At 42.8% G+C, this 22,391-nt stretch overlaps 1 protein-coding gene across 2 annotated transcripts in view; it reads right to left on the bottom strand.

Annotated features, from left to right (window-relative positions):
- Positions 1–22,391, bottom strand: part of RCAN2 (regulator of calcineurin 2) — a 38,229-nt gene that overhangs the window by 1,629 nt on the left and 14,209 nt on the right. Inside the window, exons 1-3 of one of the 2 annotated variants that reach the window (XM_053461243.1) lie at positions 16,859–17,110; positions 12,447–12,620; positions 12,187–12,358 (exon numbers count right to left, since the gene is read on the bottom strand). In XM_053461243.1, coding sequence (XP_053317218.1) covers positions 12,187–12,358; positions 12,447–12,620; positions 16,859–16,945 — 433 coding nt within the window. In that variant the 5' untranslated portion in view covers positions 16,946–17,110. Of the gene's footprint in view, positions 1–12,186; positions 12,359–12,446; positions 12,621–16,858; positions 17,111–22,391 lie in introns of those variants that run through there. The other variant, XM_053461242.1, reaches the window with a different exon arrangement.

Here is a 22,391-nt window from a genome sequence, read left to right as displayed (position 1 = left end):
ATCAAACATACCCCACAAACATAAACATATATTCCTTCCTACAGTAAATCAGATTTTAACTTGGATCAATACAGGGCACTGGGGAGAAATAAATGACATTTCCGAGCCACTTTTCACATTGCAATTACCCATCTGCCCCCCTAGCATGACGAGAAGCTATCAGGAATGGTCTCAGGTGGCTTTAACCCTTAAAGGGACACTTCAGCCATCATAGGACTTTAATGCATATGATAGCTGAGGGGTCCCTTTAAATCTATGAGTGCCCCCTTAGTCTCCAACTACATCAGGGCTAAGAATGTCTTACCACAAGAGACCCCATAGTTGCCAACTATCCAGATTTGATCAAGGCAGTCACTAGAGCAGTTTCTTAATTGGCTATGCATGCGCCCTGCTCGCTTCACAGCGAAACGCAACTTGCAAGTAAACAATAAGGCTTGGATGAGGTGGGGGGGGTATCATGACAGACTTTCTGTTTCAACTTTAAGGGTAGATAGATATCCGGGGGCCGTACGAACAAATACAACTCATTTCAATGCCCTTCATTGGTGACTATTGTGCCATCGTCTGCCACAGAAAACAAACCCACATACATCTTATTCTATACCCCTTTAAACATACAACTTATTCTATACCCCTTTAAACACACATACAGCTTATTCTATATCCCTTTAAACACACATACAGCTTATTCTATATCCCTTTAAACACACATACAGCTTATTCTATATCCCTTTAAACACACACACATCTTATTCTATACCCCTTTAAACACACAGCTTATTCTATATCCCTTTAAACACACATACATCTTATTCTATATCCCTTTAAACACACATACAACTTATTCTATACCCCTTTAAACACACATACATCTTATTCTATATCCCTTTAAACACACATACAGCTTATTCTATATCCCTTTAAACACACATACAGCTTATTCTATACCCCTTTAAACACACATACATCTTATTCTATATCCCTTTAAACACACATACAGCTTATTCTATACCCCTTTAAACACACATACATCTTATTCTATATCCCTTTAAACACATACACATCTTATTCTATATCCCTTTAAACACACATACATCTTATTCTATATCCCTTTAAACACATACATCTTATTCTATATCCCTTTAAACACATACATCTTATTCTATATCCCTTTAAACACACATACAGCTTATTATATATCCCTTTAAACACACACACAACTTATTCTATATCCCTTTAAACACACGTACAGCTTATTCTATATCCCTTTAAACACACATACATCTTATTCTATATCCCTTTAAACACACATACAACTTATTCTATACCCCTTTAAACACACATACATCTTATTCTATATCCCTTTAAACACACATACAGCTTATTCTATACCCCTTTAAACACACACACAACTTATTATATATCCCTTTAAACACACATACAGCTTATTCTATACCCCTTTAAACACACATACATCTTATTCTATATCCCTTTAAACACATACATCTTATTCTATATCCCTTTAAACACATACACATCTTATTCTATATCCCTTTAAACACACATACATCTTATTCTATATCCCTTTAAACACATACATCTTATTCTATATCCCTTTAAACACACATACAGCTTATTCTATATCCCTTTAAACACACATACATCTTATTCTATATATATTCAATCGGGGGATTGGTTAAACCGCAAACTGCAAAAGTGGAAGCCATACAAAAATGGCCACAGCCACTTACGAAAAAACAAGTAAGGGCATTTTTGGGTTTGACTGGTTACTATAGGAGGTTTATTCCAGATTTTGCTACCATTGCTGCTCCTCTAACTGACCTTACTAAGGCGAGGTACCCAGTTATGGTTAAGTGGAGCCCTGAAGCAGACAAAGCTTTTAAAAGACTGAAGGAGGCTATCTGTGCCCAGCCAGTCTTAGTAACTCCGGACTTCTCCAGAAGCTTCATAGTTCAGACAGATGCTTCTGATGTGGGCTTAGGAGCTGTCCTTTCCCAGGAATATCAGGGTGAAGAACATCCTGTGTTCTTTTTGAGCAGGAAACTAAATCCACAAGAGAAAAACTACTCTATTGTAGAAAAGGAGTGTCTCGCTATTAAATGGGCATTAGAGTCACTTAAATACTACCTGCTAGGTCGGAAATTCCGGTTGATAACAGATCACGCACCTTTGACTTGGATGTGTCAAAACAAAGAGAAAAACTCCAGAATTACCAGATGGTTTTTAAGTTTGCAATCCTTTAATTTCACAGTGGAACACAGGGCAGGCCTCAAACAGGGAAATGCTGATGGCCTTTCCAGGGTACATGCTCTGATGTCCATGGTCGCTCAACCCCTTAGGTCTGAGCTGGGGGGGAGGATATGTGACACAAGGTCTGGTAAAGTGGTAGATGGCAGGTATATTAGACCAGCCTTGGTCAATAGTAGTCTGCCTTAAAATATGTCCCAGGGAAAGATGTTTGACTACAAACTGCACTACTGGCAGTTTGCAAAACATGGTAAGGGTCCCTGGGGCGGAGCATCTGGAAGAGCAGGGTGGGCCAGCGCTCCAACAGCACTAATTGCTGTATTGATCCAGTCCAGAGCCTGCGTTCTGGACAGGAGCTCCACAGGTGTGGGGTAAGCAGCAGCTCACCTGTGGCTGATTAATTAGCAGGCAGAAGGTAAAAGGGTTTGAGCCTGATTCAGAGAGGAAACCACTGTTATGCCAGCTAAGAGAGCTGATAAACTGAGGGGTGGTTTCTCTCTGCAAAGCCATATTGATGGTAAATTGTGACCTGTTTTGTTCTAAGCGAAGACTGTTATTCTGCTTACAACTGCTGCTGTTTGTTCCTTGAAAATAAACGTTGAAGCTGAGCTGGATGTGTCCTGGACTTCATTTACCCTAGAAGACTGTGGTTACAGCCAAGATCCTTGACAAAAGTCCCAAGGAAAAGGGAGGCTTGTCACACCCTTTAAACACACATACATCTTATTCTATATCCCTTTAAACACACATACAGCTTATTCTATACCCCTTTAAACACACATACAACTTATTCTATACCCCTTTAAACACACACACAGCTTATTCTATATCCCTTTAAACACACATACAGCTTATTCTATATCCCTTTAAACACACATACATCTTATTCTATATCCCTTTAAACACACATACAGCTTATTCTATATCCCTTTAAACACACATACAGCTTATTCTATATCCCTTTAAACACACACACAACTTATTCTATATCCCTTTAAACACACGTACATCTTATTCTATATCCCTTTAAACACACAGCTTATTCTATATCCCTTTAAACACACATACATCTTATTCTATATCCCTTTAAACACACAACTTATTCTATATCCCTTTAAACACACATACAGCTTATTATATATCCCTTTAAACACACATACAACTTATTCTATACCCCTTTAAACACACATACAACTTATTCTATACCCCTTATACACACATACAAATTATTCTATATTCTTGCTATTTGTAAGCTGAATATTTCAATAAATAACCTTGTAGTGGAAAGTTACGCGGACAGAACGCATCCCTGGGTGACATTTATTTAATAGTTCCAGGCATTTTATGCTTCAGTAAAATTCATTCCGGACGGGATTTATTTTATGAGCAGCACAGCTATATAAATAATATATTTACAATTTACACCTCTTCGGTGTCTTCAAATAACAAGAGCGGCAAACAACGCATTCCAAAAATCAATTGAGATTCCCCAAAATACTGAGATACCCATAAAAAATAAAATGTGCGTTTAGCATAAAACATCAAAAGTGTCACTGAACCATACAACAGGCAAAAAAAGCGACCTTTATTAAAAAGGGTATCTAATATTCATTAGGGTAGTAGACAAGTGCAATAGCCTCCCAGCAGAAGTGGTAGAGGCTAATAAAGTGAAGGGATTTAAACATGCATGGGACAGGCATGGGATTAAGGTATGAGTCTGGGATGGGACGAATGAGGCTTATCTGCTGCCAAATTTTATGTTTGTCTTGAAGGAACCAGCAATGATCTGGGCAAAAAAGCTTAGAATTTGAGTGTAATGTTAACAGGTTCCCAAACAAAATATATCCACATAAATCCAATCACAGGGTGTAATATAACAGATGTAACACTACCAGTTTAGCACGCATATCTTTTGTATAAATATATATACATACACACACACACACACACATATATATATATATATATACATACACACATACATATATATACATATATATATATATATATATATATATATATACATATATAAATACATATACACACACACAAATTTCATATCAAACAAGAATGAAATCCAGTAACAGTGTATTCATCGGCCATGTGGTATATACCGTACATATATATATAAATATATATATATATATATACCGAGCGTGAGCACACAGTCATGTGTAAGCCGGTTTATTTGTTCTTTGAGTCATAGCCATGGGTAATAAGTGATTAAAGTGACACGGCGTCGGAGTCCTCGAGCTCCCATGCCTCGAGCTCTGACGTATATAGAATGATACAAAGTATAAAATATATTCTTTTTTTTTTTTACACAAAAAAGCAAACCTTATTATAGAAAGCTCGTAATATGTCCTGCAACTACGAGGTAACAGTAATAACAGCAAGAACAGTAATTACAGATTATAATTCTCATTAAACAGGGATACCGATGACGGTCACTGCCACATTCTGTTAAGGTTTTATCTCGTTCCCCTTTAAATGCGAATAAAATAAAATTTTGTCTCTTGTGCCCAGGGCGACTTTTCTCTGCATTGAAAAGCAAATCCAAATGAAAAGCACTATAGAGATATAAAGATCGAGGACACAGAGACCCCGGCGTCGCTATGCACACAGCCCATAATAAAAGGAGAAAGACCATTTAATTAGGGTACGCCGTAGTGCGCAGCAATGATCGGCCGGGCATTCATTCTCTAGAGGCCGAAGGAGCATCGATGCATTATACGCATATCCATCAGCGACATTCTATGTTAAGTGCTGTGACGGAACCGGTTTTTGGGGGCTTTTGGAGGCTTTTTGATAAATACTAAGCCGGCATTAAGAGCGCGAGCCCAGAACTTCTATGCAAGGGTTAAATAAACGAAACTGGTATACAAGGGTGTGACATCTTAATAATAATAATAATCATTAATTACATTCTGTGGTGGGCTGGCTTTGTCATATGAAAAATAATGAAAGATTTGGTGAAACCGGTAATGTTTTACAGCAGGAAGAAGGTTTTATCTGCCGTCATACTCTCTGTTTCTATCTAAGGTCCTAGGCGCGGCGTTTCGGGGACAGTCTCATTCCGGGTGTTTATTCTTTCTACCGGTGAAGAGGTCCATACCATGCCCCCTTCTTATCAGCGTCTGTTATGTGCCCTCCTGCCTTGCTTCGAGACGGCTTCTCCTGGTGCAGAGGTGGCTACGTAACTCTCCCATCCACTAAAGCTCTTCATCGAGTCTTCATAACCCAGGATACATTTGAGAGACAAACCCTGAGAGAGCCGAGTCGCACAAAACCCCCCTTCCACGGCTCCCGCTGTCATTGACGCGAACCCGCTTCTGAGTCGCAGATCTGACGACTTTTATGAGGTTTTTGGGAATCAGGTTTTCAATATTTTAAAAAACCGAAGGCTACTGGATTTTTCCTTTTAGTTTTTTAAGCCTCCGACCAACAAACATCCTTATAATCTACTTAAAAAAAAAAAATAAAAAAAAAGGTATATAACAAACGTAATTCTTCTTTAATTAAAGCGCCGGTGCCACTTCTAAAAAGGGCAAAATAAAAATCATTTCAATAGCGGTGAAAGCCCCTCTCGTTACCATAAAGAAAGAGAGATTGGGCAACGGGATTAAGGAAAGCTGGAAAAAAAAAGCCTAAATTCCAAATTTGTAACACACATATTTTGGAATGTGTGAAAGCTTGGAGTAATGTCTCCGTTTTATTTTACTTTTAAGGGTGCTGTCCCACTTAGACGACACATTCATTGCAATCTCTTGTGGAAAGAGCAGGTTGGCCACATTTTGTATCTTTTATCTGAAACTTGTTTTTTTTTGTTTTGTTTCTATGGTTGCTTTTGTGTCACATGTCATTTAAGTATTCCCCGAAAAAATACGAATAAGCGAAACATTTACATCAGTAAAGAATTATTCCTGAAAAATGATTTGGGCAGTTAACGGTAACGAGAAGGGTGTTAATAATGCTGCTTTTAGTTGTAAGAGTGATAAAAGAGGTAATACCTCACGTTTATATTTGGAATAAATGCACTTTATTACCTGTGTAATTAGATCAGTAATGTGCTGCAGGTGGATATGACATCAGCTTATGTCGATTCGCCATAAAGGCTTCCTACATCGCAGCTCCTTTGTCGTGTTTACAATGTTGCGGACACAAAAAATGTAATTAATTTTTGGGATTTAATTGCTTTGCCCCTCTGCGTAGTTGATGCATTGCAGAAACTCGGCTTTCGGTTAAAAAAAGCGATTTCTGGAGAATGTAAATCGTGTATAAAAATGGAATGCCCGAGATCGACAATCCCTGGCTATAAACTAAAGCGGCTGTGGAGAAAATACCGAGATATATATATATATATATATATATATATATATACATACAATATTCAAAGCAGGATCACTTAATTTAACACTTAATTATGACTAATTAAAACAGGGTAGGCGCTATTATAAAATAATATTTTAAAAATAATGATTTTAAAGACTATAGGTATTTTTGTTAATTTAATATTATATTTTAGTTTATAAATTTAATTTCATTTTTATTATAAAATGTTATTTCTAAGGATTAATGAGTACTTAAGGATTAAAACATTAAAAAATAAGGGAAAAAAATAATAACTTTTTAAAATTGTTAGCCTTCACAGGTTGTGTGTTAAGCAAAATTTACACGAGTGAGAAATATAGAAAAAAAATCTGAAATGTGAAGTAATAAAATGTTACGTTCTGTGGATCTCGGCACCCCCGTTGCTTCTCTCTCTTCGTGTAATCCCCGGCAAATTCCGTTATGTTGAGATCGGGCTCTTTGGTGGGCCATACCATCTCTTCCAGGATTCCTCGCTGAAGATAGTCCTTAATGGCTGTATGTTTGGGGTCATTGTCATATTACACAATAAATTTGGGGCCAATCAGATGTCTTCCTGATGGTATCACATGATGGATAAGTATCTGCCTGTAATTCTCAGCATTGAGACCAATAATTCTGAACAAATCCCCAACTCCATTTGCAGAAATGCGGAGCCAAACGTGCCAGGAGCCTCCACCAGGCTTCACTGTTGCCTGCAAACACCCATTCTTGTCCCGCTCTCCAGCCCTTCGGCAAACACGCTGCCTTCTGCTTAAATGTTCTGACAAATATTTAAAACGTTGGCTTATCAGTTCAGAGCACCCATTTTTTTCTGCACCCCAGTTCCCAGGCGTCCGTGAATAGTTGAGTCTCTAGGCCTTGAATTCCATGTTTGGCCACAGGTCTTCCATGAAGACCACTTCTGACCAGACTTCTCCAGACAGTAAATGGGTGTACCAGGGTCCCGTCGTCTTTTTGTCAATGCTGAGTTGATGGCGCTGCTGGACATCTTCCGCCTGTGAAGGGAAGTAATCACGATCTGGCTTTCATCCAGCTGACCACTACGTCCATGGTCCTCAACATTGCCGGTTTCTTCGTGCTTCTTCACAGAACATCTGGAAACCCTGCCTTGTCTGCCTCTAAATGTCTGCCTGGAGAGACGTTGCTGACGCGGTATACCTACCTTGTGTGTTGTTGTTGTGCTCGGTCTTGGCATGGTGTATGACCTTTGACATTAAACCGTCTTCAGCAGCCTCACCTTGTCAGGGAGTTTCGCTGCTCCTCACCCAGTTTTATTCCTCCCACACAGCGGTTTCTGTTTCAGTTAATGCTTTTGCTTTCGCCTATATATTAAACTGATGATTATTAGCACCTGTTTGGTACAATTGTTTAATCATACACCAAAAATATGCCTGCGATATCCCTGACTTTGTGTACCTAGAAGAGCCGATTCTGTTTTGAAGGCAAAGGGTGGTCGCCCCGAACGTTGTTTTGACTTGGAATTTTCTTTTGTTCCCTCACTTTGCATTTTGTTCAGTGATAAAATTTAACTATTAATGCGTCTATTTTGGAAAGCATTCTTACTTTACAGCATTTTTTCACACCTGCCTAAAACTTTATGTTTCAGTAGCAATGCTTTTACATTGTGTGCATAGTTGCTTTATGCTTTTTAGTGAATTCACTGTAAATTAATAAATATTAATCCAATTATTAGGTCTAAACAATAATAACCCCTCCAGCGCTGTATACAGTAATATAACTCCCAGCGCTTTATACAGTAATATAACCCCCAGCACTGTATACAGTAATATAACCCCCCAGCACTGTATACAGTAATATAACCCCCCAGCACTGTATACAGTAATATAACCCCCCAGCGCTGTATACAGTATAACCCCCCAGTGCTGTATACAGTAATATAACCCCCCAGCGCTGTATACAGTAATATAACTCCCAGCGCTTTATACAGTAATATAACCCCCAGCACTGTATACAGTAATATAACCCCCCAGCACTGTATACAGTAATAACCCCCCCAGTGCTGTATACAGTAATATAACCCCCAGCGCTGTATACAGTAATATAACCCCCTAGCGCTGTATACAGTAATATAACTCCCAGCGCTTTATACAGTAATATAACCCCCAGCACTGTATACAGTAATATAACCCCCCAGCACTGTATACAGTAATAACCCCCCCAGTGCTGTATACAGTAATATAACCCCCCAGCGCTGTATACAGTAATATAACTCCCAGCGCTTTATACAGTAATATAACCCCCAGCACTGTATACAGTAATATAACCCCCAGCACTGTATACAGTAATATAACCCCCAGCGCTGTATACAGTAATATAACCCCCCAGTGCACTATACAGTAATAACCGCAGCACTGTATACAGTAATAACCCCCCCAGTGCTGTATACAGTAATATAACCCCCAGCACTATATATAGTAATATACCCCCCAGCACTGTATACAGTAATAACTAGGGCTGCAACAACTAATCGATAAAATCGATAATAATCGATAATGAAATTCGTTGGCAACGAATTTCATTATCGATTAGTTGAATCGATTATTATCGATTATAAAATGAGGGTTTTTTCAGAGCAAACGCTCTGAAAAATCCCCCTCATTATATAATCCGTTTAGTCTGACTCACCGTCTCACAGCAGCAGCTCCTACTTACTCCCCCTCCCTGTAATCACTGTGACAACTGGCCCCGCCCCTTCTCCAGGCCAGAACCACATGGCTGTGACACTCATCTAACTGTAAGTATATGTACATATATATATATATATATATATATATATATATATACACACACATATATATATATATATATATATAATGTGTATATATATATATATAATGTGTATGTGTGTGTATATATATATATATATATATATATATATATATATATATGTATGTAATATATATATATATATATATTTGGGCTACTGAAAGTTAGGGGAGGTGGGGGTTAATTTAGGGGCAGTTATGGTTAGTGGGGTGTTTAGGGTTAATTTAGGGGCAGTTATGGTTAATTGGGTGTTTAGGGTTAATTTAGGGGCAGTTATGTTAATAGGGTGTTTAGGGTTAATTTAGGAGCAGTTGTGGTTAATGGGGTGTTTGGGGTTAATTTGAGGCAGTTGTGGTTAATGGTGTGTTTAGGGTTAATTTAGGGGATGCTGTGGTTGATGGGGTCTTTAGGGTTAATTTAGGGGATGCTGTGGTTAAGGGGGTGTTAAGGGTTAATTTAGGGGCAGTTATGGTTAATGGGGAGTTTAGGGTTAATTTAGGGGAATCTAAATCCTGGGGGCAGTGACGTGACATATCTGGGGGTATAAGGCATATACAGTATATAAGGCATATGTGGGGAGCGCAGTGTGGCATGTCTGGGGAGGAGGGAGTGGTGTATCAGGGTGTATAAGGCATATCTGGGGGTAGAGTGGCATATCTGGGGGTAGAGAAGTGGCATGTCTGGGAGGCAGGGGGGCATGTCTGGGGAGGATGGAGTGGGGTATCAGGGGATATAAGGCGTATCAGGCACAGTGGCAGATGTGGGAGGCAGCGTGGAGTGGCAGATGTGGGAGGCAGCGTGGCATATGTGGGAGGCATTGTGGAGTGGCAGATGTGGGAGGCAGCATGGCGTGGCATATGTGGGGAGGGCAGTGTGGCATGTCTGGGGAGGACGGAGTGGTGTATCAGGGTGTATAAGGCATATCTGGGGGTAGAGAAGTGGCATGTCTGGGAGGCAGGGTGGCATGTCTGGGGAGGATGGAGTGGGGTATCAGGGGATATAAGGCGTATCAGGCACAGTGGCAGATGTGGGAGGCAGCGTGGAGTGGCAGATGTGGGAGGCAGCGTGGCATATGTGGGAGGCATTGTGGAGTGGCAGATGTGGGAGGCAGCGTGGCATATGTGGGAGGCAGCATGGCGTGGCAGATGTGGGAGGCAGCGTGGAGTGGCAGATGTGGGAGGCAGCGTGGCGTGGCAGATGTGGGAGGCAGCGTGGCGTGGCAGATGTGGGAGGCAGCGTGGCGTGGCAGATGTGGGAGGCAGCGTGGAGTGGCAGATGTGGGAGGCAGCGTGGTGTGGTATATGTGGGAGGCAGCGTGGAGTGCTGTGGTAGGCAGCGTGGCATATGTGGGGGGGCAGCATGGCATGTCTGGGAGGCAGCGTAGCAAGCCTGGGCTCAAATGTGCATATATTGGGGGGCTGGTTGGGAAATAAAGACAAGAAATTTATTATCAAAGTTTTTTTATTCTGCTGTTTGTATTTAACATCATTTGTTTAGTAAATTATTTTAAATAAATGAAAAATTTACATTCATTTTTTTTATCCGATTAATCGATTAATCGAAAAAATAATCGGCCAACTAATCGATTATTAAAATAATCGTTAGTTGCAGCCCTAGTAATAACCCCCCAGCGCTGTATACAGTAATATAACCCCCCAGTGCTGTATACAGTAATATAACCCCCAGTGCTGTATACAGTAATAACCCCCAGCGCTGTATACAGTAATAATCCCCCAGCACTGTATACAATAATATAACCCCCAGCGCTGTATACAGTAATAATCCCCCAGCACTGTATACAATAATATAACCCCCCAGCGCTGTATACAGTAATATACCCTCCAGTGCTGTATACAGTAATATAACCCCCAGCACTGTATACAGTAATAACCCCCCAGCACTGTATACAGTAATAACCCCCAGCGCTGTATACAGTAATATAACCCCCCAGCACTGTATACAGTAATATAACTCCCAGAGCTGTATACAGTAATATAACCCCCCAGCGCTGTATACAGTAATATAACCCCAGCGCTGTATACAGTAATATAACCCCCAGCACTGTATACAGTAATAACCCCCCAGCGCTGTATACAGTAATATAACCCCCAGCGCTGTATACAGTAATATAACCCCCAGTGCTGTATACAGTAATAACCCCCCAGCGCTGTATACAGTAATAACCCCCAGCACTGTATACAGTAATATAACACACAGCACTGTATACAGTAATATAACCCCCCAGCGCTGTATACAGTAATATAACCCCCAGAGCTGTATACAGTAATATAACCCCCCAGCGCTGTATACAGTAATATAACCCCAGCGCTGTATACAGTAATATAACCCCCAGCACTGTATACAGTAATAACCCCCCAGTGCTGTATACAGTAATATAACCCCAGCGCTGTATACAGTAATATAACCCCCAGCACTGTATACAGTAATAACCCCCCAGCGCTGTATACAGTAATAACCCCCAGCACTGTATACAGTAATAACCCCCCCCAGTGCTGTATACAGTAATAACCCCTAGCGCTGCATACAATAATGACCCCCCTGCTTGAATACAGGTGATTTAGTTCAGATTATCTATACCTTTCCACAACTTGTGGTTTTCCTATGAACTGTTCTTTGGCTGCCACCACATGTCACCACAATACAATATTAAAGGGTTAATAATCAGAACAGACACAGAGTCGGCTCGCGTGTTAATATTCCGCTCAGCCATTGGGAACAGACAACGTCTTCGCTCCTTACCTGGTCCCAGCTTGGCCACGGCGTACAGAAGGTCGTAGTTGATAACGGGCGTTGCATCGTCCATCGGCTGCCAGCCGACAGGAGGCGAGACCGGAGGTGAGATGAGGAACTGTTTAGCGGGCTGCGGAGGGGCCAAGTGGAGCTTGTCTCCATCTGTCTCGGGGGTCTGGACCTGTGCACAAGGAGCAATGGCCATGTTTAGTACACTCTACCACAACGTGTCGCAGCGAACCGGCGGAGGATTCCAATATCTTTCCTACCTGCGCAAAGTATAACTTTAACTTCTTTCCTCTGAACTGAGTTTCGTGGAGCTCTATCCTCGCCCTGGCTGCCGCCTTGGGGTTGCTGAAATTGATCCGGACCCTCCTGAAGCTCTTGAAGAGCTGTAGAGAGACGCAGTCGTCGTACGCCCGGAATAAGCCCTCAAACTTCTCCTGGAAAAGAAAAAAAAACCTCCCGTGAGACATCGCAACGCGAGAACGAATTCTCAGAACACGTCACCAAACCTTCTACAGAACGACAGGAGAAGCAGGAGGAAAAGAGAGATGGGAAGAAGAGATGGAGAAAGTAGATGGTGGGGTTCTGCGGTGTATTTTCCTTTGGCGCCCACCCAGGCCTGATCCAATGTAGCACCAACAGATGCCCCTTCCGCAGCCGCCATCTTTAAAACGGGGCACCGGGATACGATTTCATGTAATGTGGTCTATAGAGGCCAACGTGGCCGGTGGAGGAGCAGCAGCCCACCGGCCACGTGCTGAGGATAATTAAGAGGGTATTTGGAGAATAGAGCGGAGATATAGGGGGCACAGTGTTAGGGGTAACGGTCAGATTAAATAGAAACATCAGACCCAACGTCAGATACGACCCATTCGGCCCATCCAGTCTGTCCATAATTCAAGGCCTCATACGTGGCCCAGGCATGTTTCCTCACTGTATTAGCCTCTACCACTTCTGCTGGGAGACTGTTCCACTTATTTTCCCCCACCCCTCAGTAAATCCAAACTTTCTTTATTGAATTCGGAGGCTGCATTAGTGAAGCACTACGGTCCCTTTAAAGAGTTCTACATTAAATGAAACGGAACTCAGAACCTTGGAACGCTCACCGATCCGTTACCTCATTTTTCCTAAAATAACCACCACGGTCAAATACGCACTTTTCTGGCACCGAGTAATAAATCGAAAACGGCGTGAAAGTGAAAAATGATTTAAAATAATAGGTTTTTGCTGCCATATTCAGAGTTCTTTCCGAACGGAGAAACATTCACCTCCATTCATTGCAAAAGAATTCTCTGGACGTCCCTGGGCGACGGAAACTTACACTAAAAATATAACCAGAATAAATCAAGATATATGAGACAAGATTACACGGGGAGCTTGGATGACTTTTTAATCCAAAGTCTATATAAACTGCCAGAGTCAGAGGGCTTTGATGTAACGTAAGGCAGTTTTACTTTACGGAGAGGTAGATAAGTAGAACAGCCTCCCAGCAGAAGTGGCAGAAGCTCACGCAGTGAGGGAATTCAAACATGCACCAGACCGAGGACTGATTAAGGTCCCACTGGGGCCGAATGGTTCTGATCTGCCGTCAAGTTCTTTGTTTCAATGTTTCAAACTACCGCTTAATGTTGTGTTACCATGGTTACCATATTAACAAGGTAACAAAGTACCAAGAACACATCCTAAAGAAGTCTAACTGATGAAAGATCCTTTAAAACCAATGACCTTTCTCCCTGCGCCTGATACACAAACCCAGGTTCAACCCCACCCCCGTATGAAATTATTGACAGGACATCCAGGAAGAGGTTAATATTGTTTACTTCCTGTCGCTTGTGTCAACAGAAGGGAGATGGGCGCAATGAGGTAATCGAGTTTATTAGCGTGTGATTGGCTGCGAGAAGCAACAAATGGGAAAGATTCGTCCGGACGCTGGCGAAGGACACGGAGGAGTAACGGGTCGGATAACGTTCCCGGTGTTTGGGAGCCGCAGGTGCCGCATTAACCCGCATGCTGAGAGTGCTGGGAGTGGAGGCCAGCAGAATAACTCATACAGTGCCTGGGCATGATGATGCACACGTTCATAGTGATCAAACATGCCCCTAGAAGATGACTGGCGGCCCATCTTTGGTCTAAAGAGGTCCAGGGAATCTTTTTCTGTTTTTTTACATGCGGGCCACTGGCGGACACCACCACATACTTACTGCAGTGTGCCGCCAGCGGCCGCTACCTGAGCAGAAAGGAGCAGAACGGATATCCGGCTGACGGCCGCACCGACGCCCTCAGATGGCTGCCACCTTAAAGAGCCAGGGCCGCCTGGCCATCGCCTTTCTGTCTACAATGTATTATTTAAGGATGGGGGCGGGGGGGGTTATTTCATTTTGCATGTCGTCCTTCAGTTTAAGGTTCCTTGCAGTTTTTTTTCCCCTATGGGAGGTCACGCAAACACACATCACTTTCAGACATACACGCCACACTCAGCAACGCACACTCCAATGAGCCAGCCACCTCCCTCAGTCTCCTGACTCGAGAAGCACTCCCTCTCGCACCAGGAGCAGTCTCCTTCTATAATATGATGATGTAGGGTGATCCGAGACGTGAAGTCGCCAATGCAGCCGGCTCCAGGGCCAATCTCAGTATGCGGAACACTGATACGGACATATCTGCCAGATTTAGTGAATGGGATCAGGTAGATATATGAGAAAGTATTGATCCTCAGCTTAGAAAGGGGATCAACAGCTACACTCCCTTCACGCCTGGGAAAGAGCCGTCAAGGAACACGAGGTAAAGGCTCCAGGGAGTAAATATTTGTAGCTGTTGACTAGCAGGACCCTGTGTGTCACGGGGGGCAGCCCGCTGGAGAGCGACAAAGAGGGGTCTCCATTCCCGCTATGGACATAGATTCAGTAAACCGTTTCTAAACAAGCAACACAGACCCAAATGTTATAAGGTGGCAGGGCATGATGGGAATTATAGTCAATGCTGGAGTGTCAAAAGTTGACTAACCTTTTGTACCAGCTATACATCTGCCATGCCATCTACTACTCAACGAGACAGATGATGTAAAGCTGGTGAATGGGGTCATTTTCATGGTAAATGGACACAGAAACACCCATCACAGCTGCCACCTTGTGAATGGAAAAGAATACGGGTCACCGGAACCTTGAGGAACCTTCGGAACACGGCAGAACTGAGAACAGAGATGGGCAACTGACGTCGGAGGGTCAGGGTTCTCCTGCCTCTGTCCACTTGTGATAATTCTGTGTGAGCCATGTTGCTCGTGAATTGCACGTAACATCACGTGACCGATATCAAAAGCAGTTAATTACATACATGACCGCGTCATGAAGGATGTTTGGTAATAAAGGTTCTCAATCGCCCCTATCAGGAGACGCCGCCGGGTCGTCAGCACCTCCGACGGACAAAACACATCGCTTTGTGTGGCTGAGCCTTTCCGGCACTGAAAGTGTTACACAGTGGAAAAAAGTCATCTAAGCTCCAAATCAATACCTTATTATTATGATCTATAGGTGCAGGAAGTGACGCTACCAACGCACACTGGAACCATTCATGCGAACAGGTGTAAAAAACTATTGGTTTTCTTTATTAAATGTCGGAAAATTAATTAGTCGATACGTTTCCCCCGTCAATAGTTTGGTTAATTAGAACCCAGAGAGTGGTATATTCAGTAGCTGCCCTCTACTTATTCTGCTGGGTCTATAACACTCATCACTCTCAGCCGGACAGGAGCTGGTGGCGGAAGGGTGTCGCAGAAACAAAGGAGCCAAGATGGCAATGTGTTCATGGTCAATCATTCTATTATGTGCAAACATTTAATTTGGCAGCATTTAAGAACCGGTCTATCTGGTCTGCCCATTCCTCATGCTTTATAAACCTTATACGGTATTCAGCCATTGATCTCGAGCTATGTATCTTCCCTTACCGTGTTGGCCTCTGCTGGGAGGCTGTTCCACTGATCTACCACCCTCTTAGTTAACAAGGTATATGTCTATAAACCAGCAGCATGACGCAGGATTCAGATTATTCTATAGCCGGTGACAGCCCCGAACCTCTACCTCTTAACAAGCACTGAAGACCCCTCAAGGTTTGCAACAAATTGGATCTTGAATTGGAATTAACCTGCAGAACTGACTCTCCCCCGACGAACATGACCTCAAATCGGATTGGACAATAACATTCTTTGTATGACACAAGGTTCCAGGGGTTCAGGTCTGGCCACATATTCTGGTAAAAATCTGGTAATTTTATCAAAGATTTTTTATTAATAAAAAGACTAGCAGCAGAGCGTCCTCGTAATTTGAATACCCATTAAATGTTAATTAATTCTTAAAATATTTATTAAATTGGGTGTTCCTGTAATGAATCTTATGCGGGCTCCACATAAAGCCCCTGTTAAGGCGATATTCGCTGAATTAGTTCATGTCTTTCTGGTGGAATCATTCAATGATGAGTGGAGAACATTATGCCTACACACCGAGAAGCTTCTGAAAGCCTGAAGTATCTGCATTATCTCCAACCAGCCCTTCTCACCCTCGTACGTCTAGTAACAATGCGCTACACCTTCCAAAGAATCACGGCTCGCCCTCCCCAACAAGACCTATGGGTTTGACGATCTGGCGGAAAGTAATTCATGGTTCCCAATCCCCCTTCTCCTTACCTTGACATCCTGATTGTTGAACACCTCAACATCTACAAGGCAAGCCACCAGAGAGGAGACATCAAAGTCCACGCTGCGGGAAGGCATTCTCTCTGCTACAATGTATCTAAACAACTTCTAAAGATAAAAGCGGGGTTGTAAACCACAATATTCACCAAGCTTTCGGCAGCTCTTCCTCAGCTCCCCTGGCACCCCACCATCCGAGAGACGGCTGCGGTATCTGTCGGATCCAGCAGTGCCGAGCCGTGCTCCTCCTTGTGTGCTTTCACACTGAACAAGCGCAGCATAGTAACAGCTCTCGGCTGCCTCTCGTAGCGATGACATCACCGCCGACACTGACATGAGCTAAATCTAGTTTTTTTTTCCTTTCTCTCCCAAGCCTTTTATCTGCAGGCTGTGCATCGTAGCAAATTGGAAATGATTATGTACTAAATCTAAACCCTGCCTCAATCTATTCTGGACCCGGCAACCGCCAATGCGACCACAGCTCTCACCTCGCTAGACTGCAATATTCCCACAGGCACACAAAAAACTGGGAATCAGAGCTTTTACAATGCCAAAAATGTCATATACCAAAAATAATAATAATTATATTAAAATACATCGCATTTATTTATGTAGCGCCAGCACATTCTGTAGCCCTGTCACAATAGGGGACAGTGAGGAAAAAAATTACAATATTAAATAAAAATAATAATAATACATATAGGGACACTATTGAAAAAAATAATAATTTTAGTGACTAAATTACCAAAAAGACACTTAGCTGAAATACAAGGGATTAGGTAGACTTTGAACGTCATTAAAATAATTCATATTCATTTATATTAATACAAATATATGTAGAATTTTTGATGTGCTGAATTAAATGTGTTGGACGTTGCGAAATGTAAAAGGGGCGTGTGTTTTCTCTCCTAAAAATATATTTTATTATCTAAATAGCTCTAGCGCTTTAATAAATTATGAAAATAAGCAGAGAGCCGCCATCTTGCTTTTTTTTAAAAAATGGGGAGTTCCGTGACCCCCTGCCCTAAGTTCTTGTGCAATGGGGGATAGCCGTCCCCACCCCATGCTTGTTTCCAGCGGTAGTATTGATAATAAAAGACAAGGTTGAGTCCATGTTTAACTATAATGTACCGGGAAGGCTCTCTCATGCGCCCAAGTCCAGCCCTCTAGTAGAACGAGACCTAGGCAGCTGACCAGGGTGCTGTATGGTGCCGGCACCAGGTGTACATAAAGAGGTGCCAGGCAAAGGCACCACTATCTCATGGCATTTGCCATAGCTGGCCAGGATGCTGTATGGTAGTGGTGCCATCACGGGCTTCTCCATTATGGTTAAAAACAGAAGTACATAAAGAGAGGTAGGGTGATAGAATCCCTCTCCCTGCACCCACCAGTATCTCATGGCATTTGGCATAGCCAGCCAGGATGATGTATGGTGGTGGCACCATCATGGGCTTCTCCATTATGCTCGAAGGCAGGAGTACATAAAGAGTTGCCAGGCAGAAGGTTTACCTACGGTGCTCTGTCCCTGGATCCACCACTGTCTTCTGGCATTAGCTATGGCTAGCTAGGATGTTGTATGGTGGTGGCGCCATCATGGGGTTCTCCATTATGCCCACAAGAAGGAGTACATACAGAGTTGCCAGACAAAGGGTGTCTGGGGCTCTGGATCTGGATCCACCACTGTCTCTTAACATTTGCCATGGCTGGCCAGGATGTTGTATGGTGGTGGTGCCATCATGGGCTTCTCCATTATGCCCGGTGCTAGAAGCCCTCTCCCTGGACCCACCACTATCTCACGGCATTTGTCTTCATGCATAGTTTACTCGATGTGATGACGCAGAGCTGTTGGGCTTTGTTGTAGCGTGCCTTGTATCCCCCTGAATGAATTATTTATAACATAATACCCTTGCTCTTCACGGCGCGCTTACACCAGCGGGCTCTGATATGATTAGTAATGCTCTCTCCTCCCCGTCTCTGGGTCACTGATTGCTGGAGGGGGCTTGATTGCATCTAAAACATCATCTTAGGTCGGAATGAATTTGCGTTCGTAACTAATTTGCTGACAATGATTCAACAAGAGATAAGATACGGCCCGGATTAGCAGAGGAGGTCATTCTGCACCAGACAGGTTGTGTCGGGGTGACTCCTGTACCGTTACTATTTGCAGTGCCGGGGGCGATAGCCGTCATGATAGTCACCCTGACCCTCGTGTTCTCCATTTATACAACATTTTAATGTTCTTTTGCTACAAAGGCTGTGGAGGAGAAGACAGGATTTTCTTTGTAGTAGTAGATACTTAGCTGGAACTACCACCATCAGCACCAGTACAGAGACCGAGCCCCTGCTTAACACTGATTGGCTAGAAGTTACGATTAGAGCTTGTGGTGGAGGACATTTGTTACAGTGAGGGCTGCGAAGCTCCAGAATCCACCTCATTAGGAGGCTGGGACTGCAGGAAGCGTCTGTGGATTCGATTCATTTATGTTATGGATTACACTAAATCCTAGAGGAGTCCTGGGGCCGGAATTGGTGCGCATTCAAGGTGGGGACCATTAACACGACTATCTGTGACATCTGTGGTATCGAGCCGAAAAAATACTGATGGCGGACCTGACGCTGAGGGGAATAAAGTGTTAAAAGCAGTGCAAGCACCATAGCAACCCACATTGGGACACATACCTCGTTATCAGGCAAAGTTCGAAAAGGTGAGCAGTCACCATGGAAACCAGAGGAATGAAGCATTGAGTCCATACATTTGGCTATAGAATTCTAAAATATTTATATAGATGGAAAGTTATTTTTTGGTAGATAAAATCATACAAGATTTTTTTTTATTGAAAATAAATCTTGTGGCCCTTCCAGGCTCTGCAGGGGCCCCGTAAAAAAAGCGCACTTTGTTTCCGATGTTCCGGTGAAACCTGCGATAGTCGATTTGTTTCCTTGGACACTGAAAATTACCTTTTTTTTCCTTCCAGGGATTCAGAACTAAACGTCTGATGACAAGAAGATCCTCGGCAGGCTTCCAGCTCCGAGATGATTATACTTTATATAAAATGTATTTATCCAGACGGTCGTTGTGCTGGAACACGGTGACAGAGACCCGATCAAGGGGGCGCTGCGTGTTTAACCACTTAGAACCCCGGCGCCACCAAACCAGCAGTGAAAGGGTTTTTCTTGGTGTCCTGAAATACTCGAGAAATTTAAATTGCAGTACGTCTCTTTTTTTTTTGAGCAGCTTGTAACCTTTGCTGTCAGCAAGAATAAAAAAAAATGTTTATAAAGCTAAAAATTAAGGAAAAATGTGCAGCTATATGATTGGATTTGGAATTATCAGACACTTTTTTGGGGGGCATTAACATTATTAAAAAGATAAACTAAAGTCCTAAAGTCCAATAAAATCGAACGCTATCCTTGCAGGGCCAGGTTTGGTGAGTTGACCCCGCGGAACGTAGTCTCCGACCGTCTGGTTTTAGATTATGACCTCTTTGATTTTAAGCAAAAATATTATATTTCCTTAACAAAAATATATATATTGCAAAAAGCCAGTCTGCACGGAAATGTTTGCTATGAAATAATGAAAAAAGGCAAAATAAAACACTTGTTTCTTCCATCGTCTTAAACCTTAAAAGAGTAACAAACAAGCCAGCGGCGTTTCTGAATTCTGTATGCGAACGGCCAGCCTTCTCCCGTATAATATTTCATACTTGAGATGAGTGGTTATGGTCGCTGGTTTTACACAGGTCTAAAATGTTCATATTTTACACATGCTATATTTACATATTATCTGCTCTCTATTTATAAAACAAACCACATGTTCGTATTGAAGGTCTGCACCCTCCATTCAACAGGAGTTAAAAGATACAAGTCGCTTTAAAAAATGTTACCACTGTTAGACGAACGTTACAAAAAGGAGAAAAATAATCATTAAAAAGTCAAATAAAAAATGTATATTTCTCCGCTGTTTAATTTGTAGTAATTTAGCCATTAATTACCTTAATTTAGCCATTAATGAATTAATGAATTTAGCCATTAATGCGCGAATTGCATATTAAACAGATATCTAGACTATTTTATATATTTTGTGCTGTGATGGGTATGTCAGTAATGGTTTTATATATAACGTATTGGCCCGAATATAGGCCGCACTTTTTCCCCCCACTTTAAGTCTTTAAAGTGGGGGTGCGGCCTATATTCGGGGTCTAGCGCCCGACGCCCGGGACATGCAGTTCCCGGGCGCCGGGCAGGCAGCGGGGTTAGGATACAGATCCCCCGCAGCGGTGCAGGGGACCTGCATCCTACTGTCTGATACGCTCAGACAGCCTCCCGTGCCAGCACTTCCCACGGGGGGAGTCCCGGCAAGGGAGATTGTTAAAGCACATCGTGCAGACGTGCCGGCAGCGGAGGTCGTTTACGCGTATTGCGTAGGTGTCCCCTGCCGGCCCCACAAGACACACGGGTAAGTCTTTGGTAAGTCGTGGGGGGGGGCACATCCTGAGGGCAGAGTGGCAGCGTATCTCGGGGGGGGCAGAGTGGCAACGTATCTCGGGGGGGAGGGCAGAGTGGCAGCGTATCTTGGGGGGACAGAGTGGCAGTATATATCGGGTGGAGGGCAGAGTGGCAGCATATCTCGGGGGGGGCAGAGTGGCAGTATATATATCGGGTGGAGGGGAGAGTGGCAGCATATCTCGGGGGGGCAGAGTGGCAGTATATATATCGGGTGGAGGGCAGAGTGGCAGCATATCTCGGGGGGGCAGAATGGCAGTATATATATCGGGTGGAGGGCAGTATATATATCGGGTGGAGGGCAGAGTGGCAGCAGATCTATTCTAGGTTTTTTTTTTAACTAAGAAAAATTTTTCCTTAGAAAAGCACCTAACTTTTAGGGTGCGGCTTATATTCGGGTGCGGCCTATATCCGAGCCAATACGGTATATAATAATATATATAATTATATAGAGGTCTAACACTGCTACTGAGATAAGGCTTTATTGACTAAATTGAGAGAAGCAATTGATTTTTGCCTTTTTCAGCCCCTAATAGGGCACCAAAGACTACCAAAGCATTGAGAAAACTCTCGGGGGGGGGGGGCATTTGGTAAAGGGCATGTTAGCTGCTAGCTAGTTGCGTGTGTGCGATAGATGCCTTGTAGAAATGAACTCCAAATAAGTGAAAAGCTGCCAAACCATTATCAAATGGTAATAAACAGAATATTTCATATCATGCTATGTACTCTTCAGGGAAAATGGAAAAAAAAAACCAAAAAAAAAAAAAGGAGAATCCAGATTTGGAGATTTGGGTTGCCCGAAAGGGGCCGGCTTTGGACAGCACTTTTCTCAAAGAATACAAACACCTTCCACGCCCTTGAGCTTTGCTCCAATGTATTATAAAGCTCTCCAGTGTATAGACCACGCAATGCATTGCTGTCCCTTGGCACAAGAAGAGTTAAGCGGAGACGCTTGGGTAAAGCTGAGCATCCCGAATACACGAACAATAGGGGCTCGCTAATCGAATCTGAGCATAAGGAGCAA

This window comes from Spea bombifrons, chromosome 3 (genome assembly GCF_027358695.1).
Source record: "Spea bombifrons isolate aSpeBom1 chromosome 3, aSpeBom1.2.pri, whole genome shotgun sequence".
In the NCBI taxonomy this organism is placed as follows: Eukaryota; Metazoa; Chordata; class Amphibia; order Anura; family Pelobatidae; genus Spea; species Spea bombifrons.
This window is presented reverse-complemented; position numbering and strand designations above follow the sequence as displayed.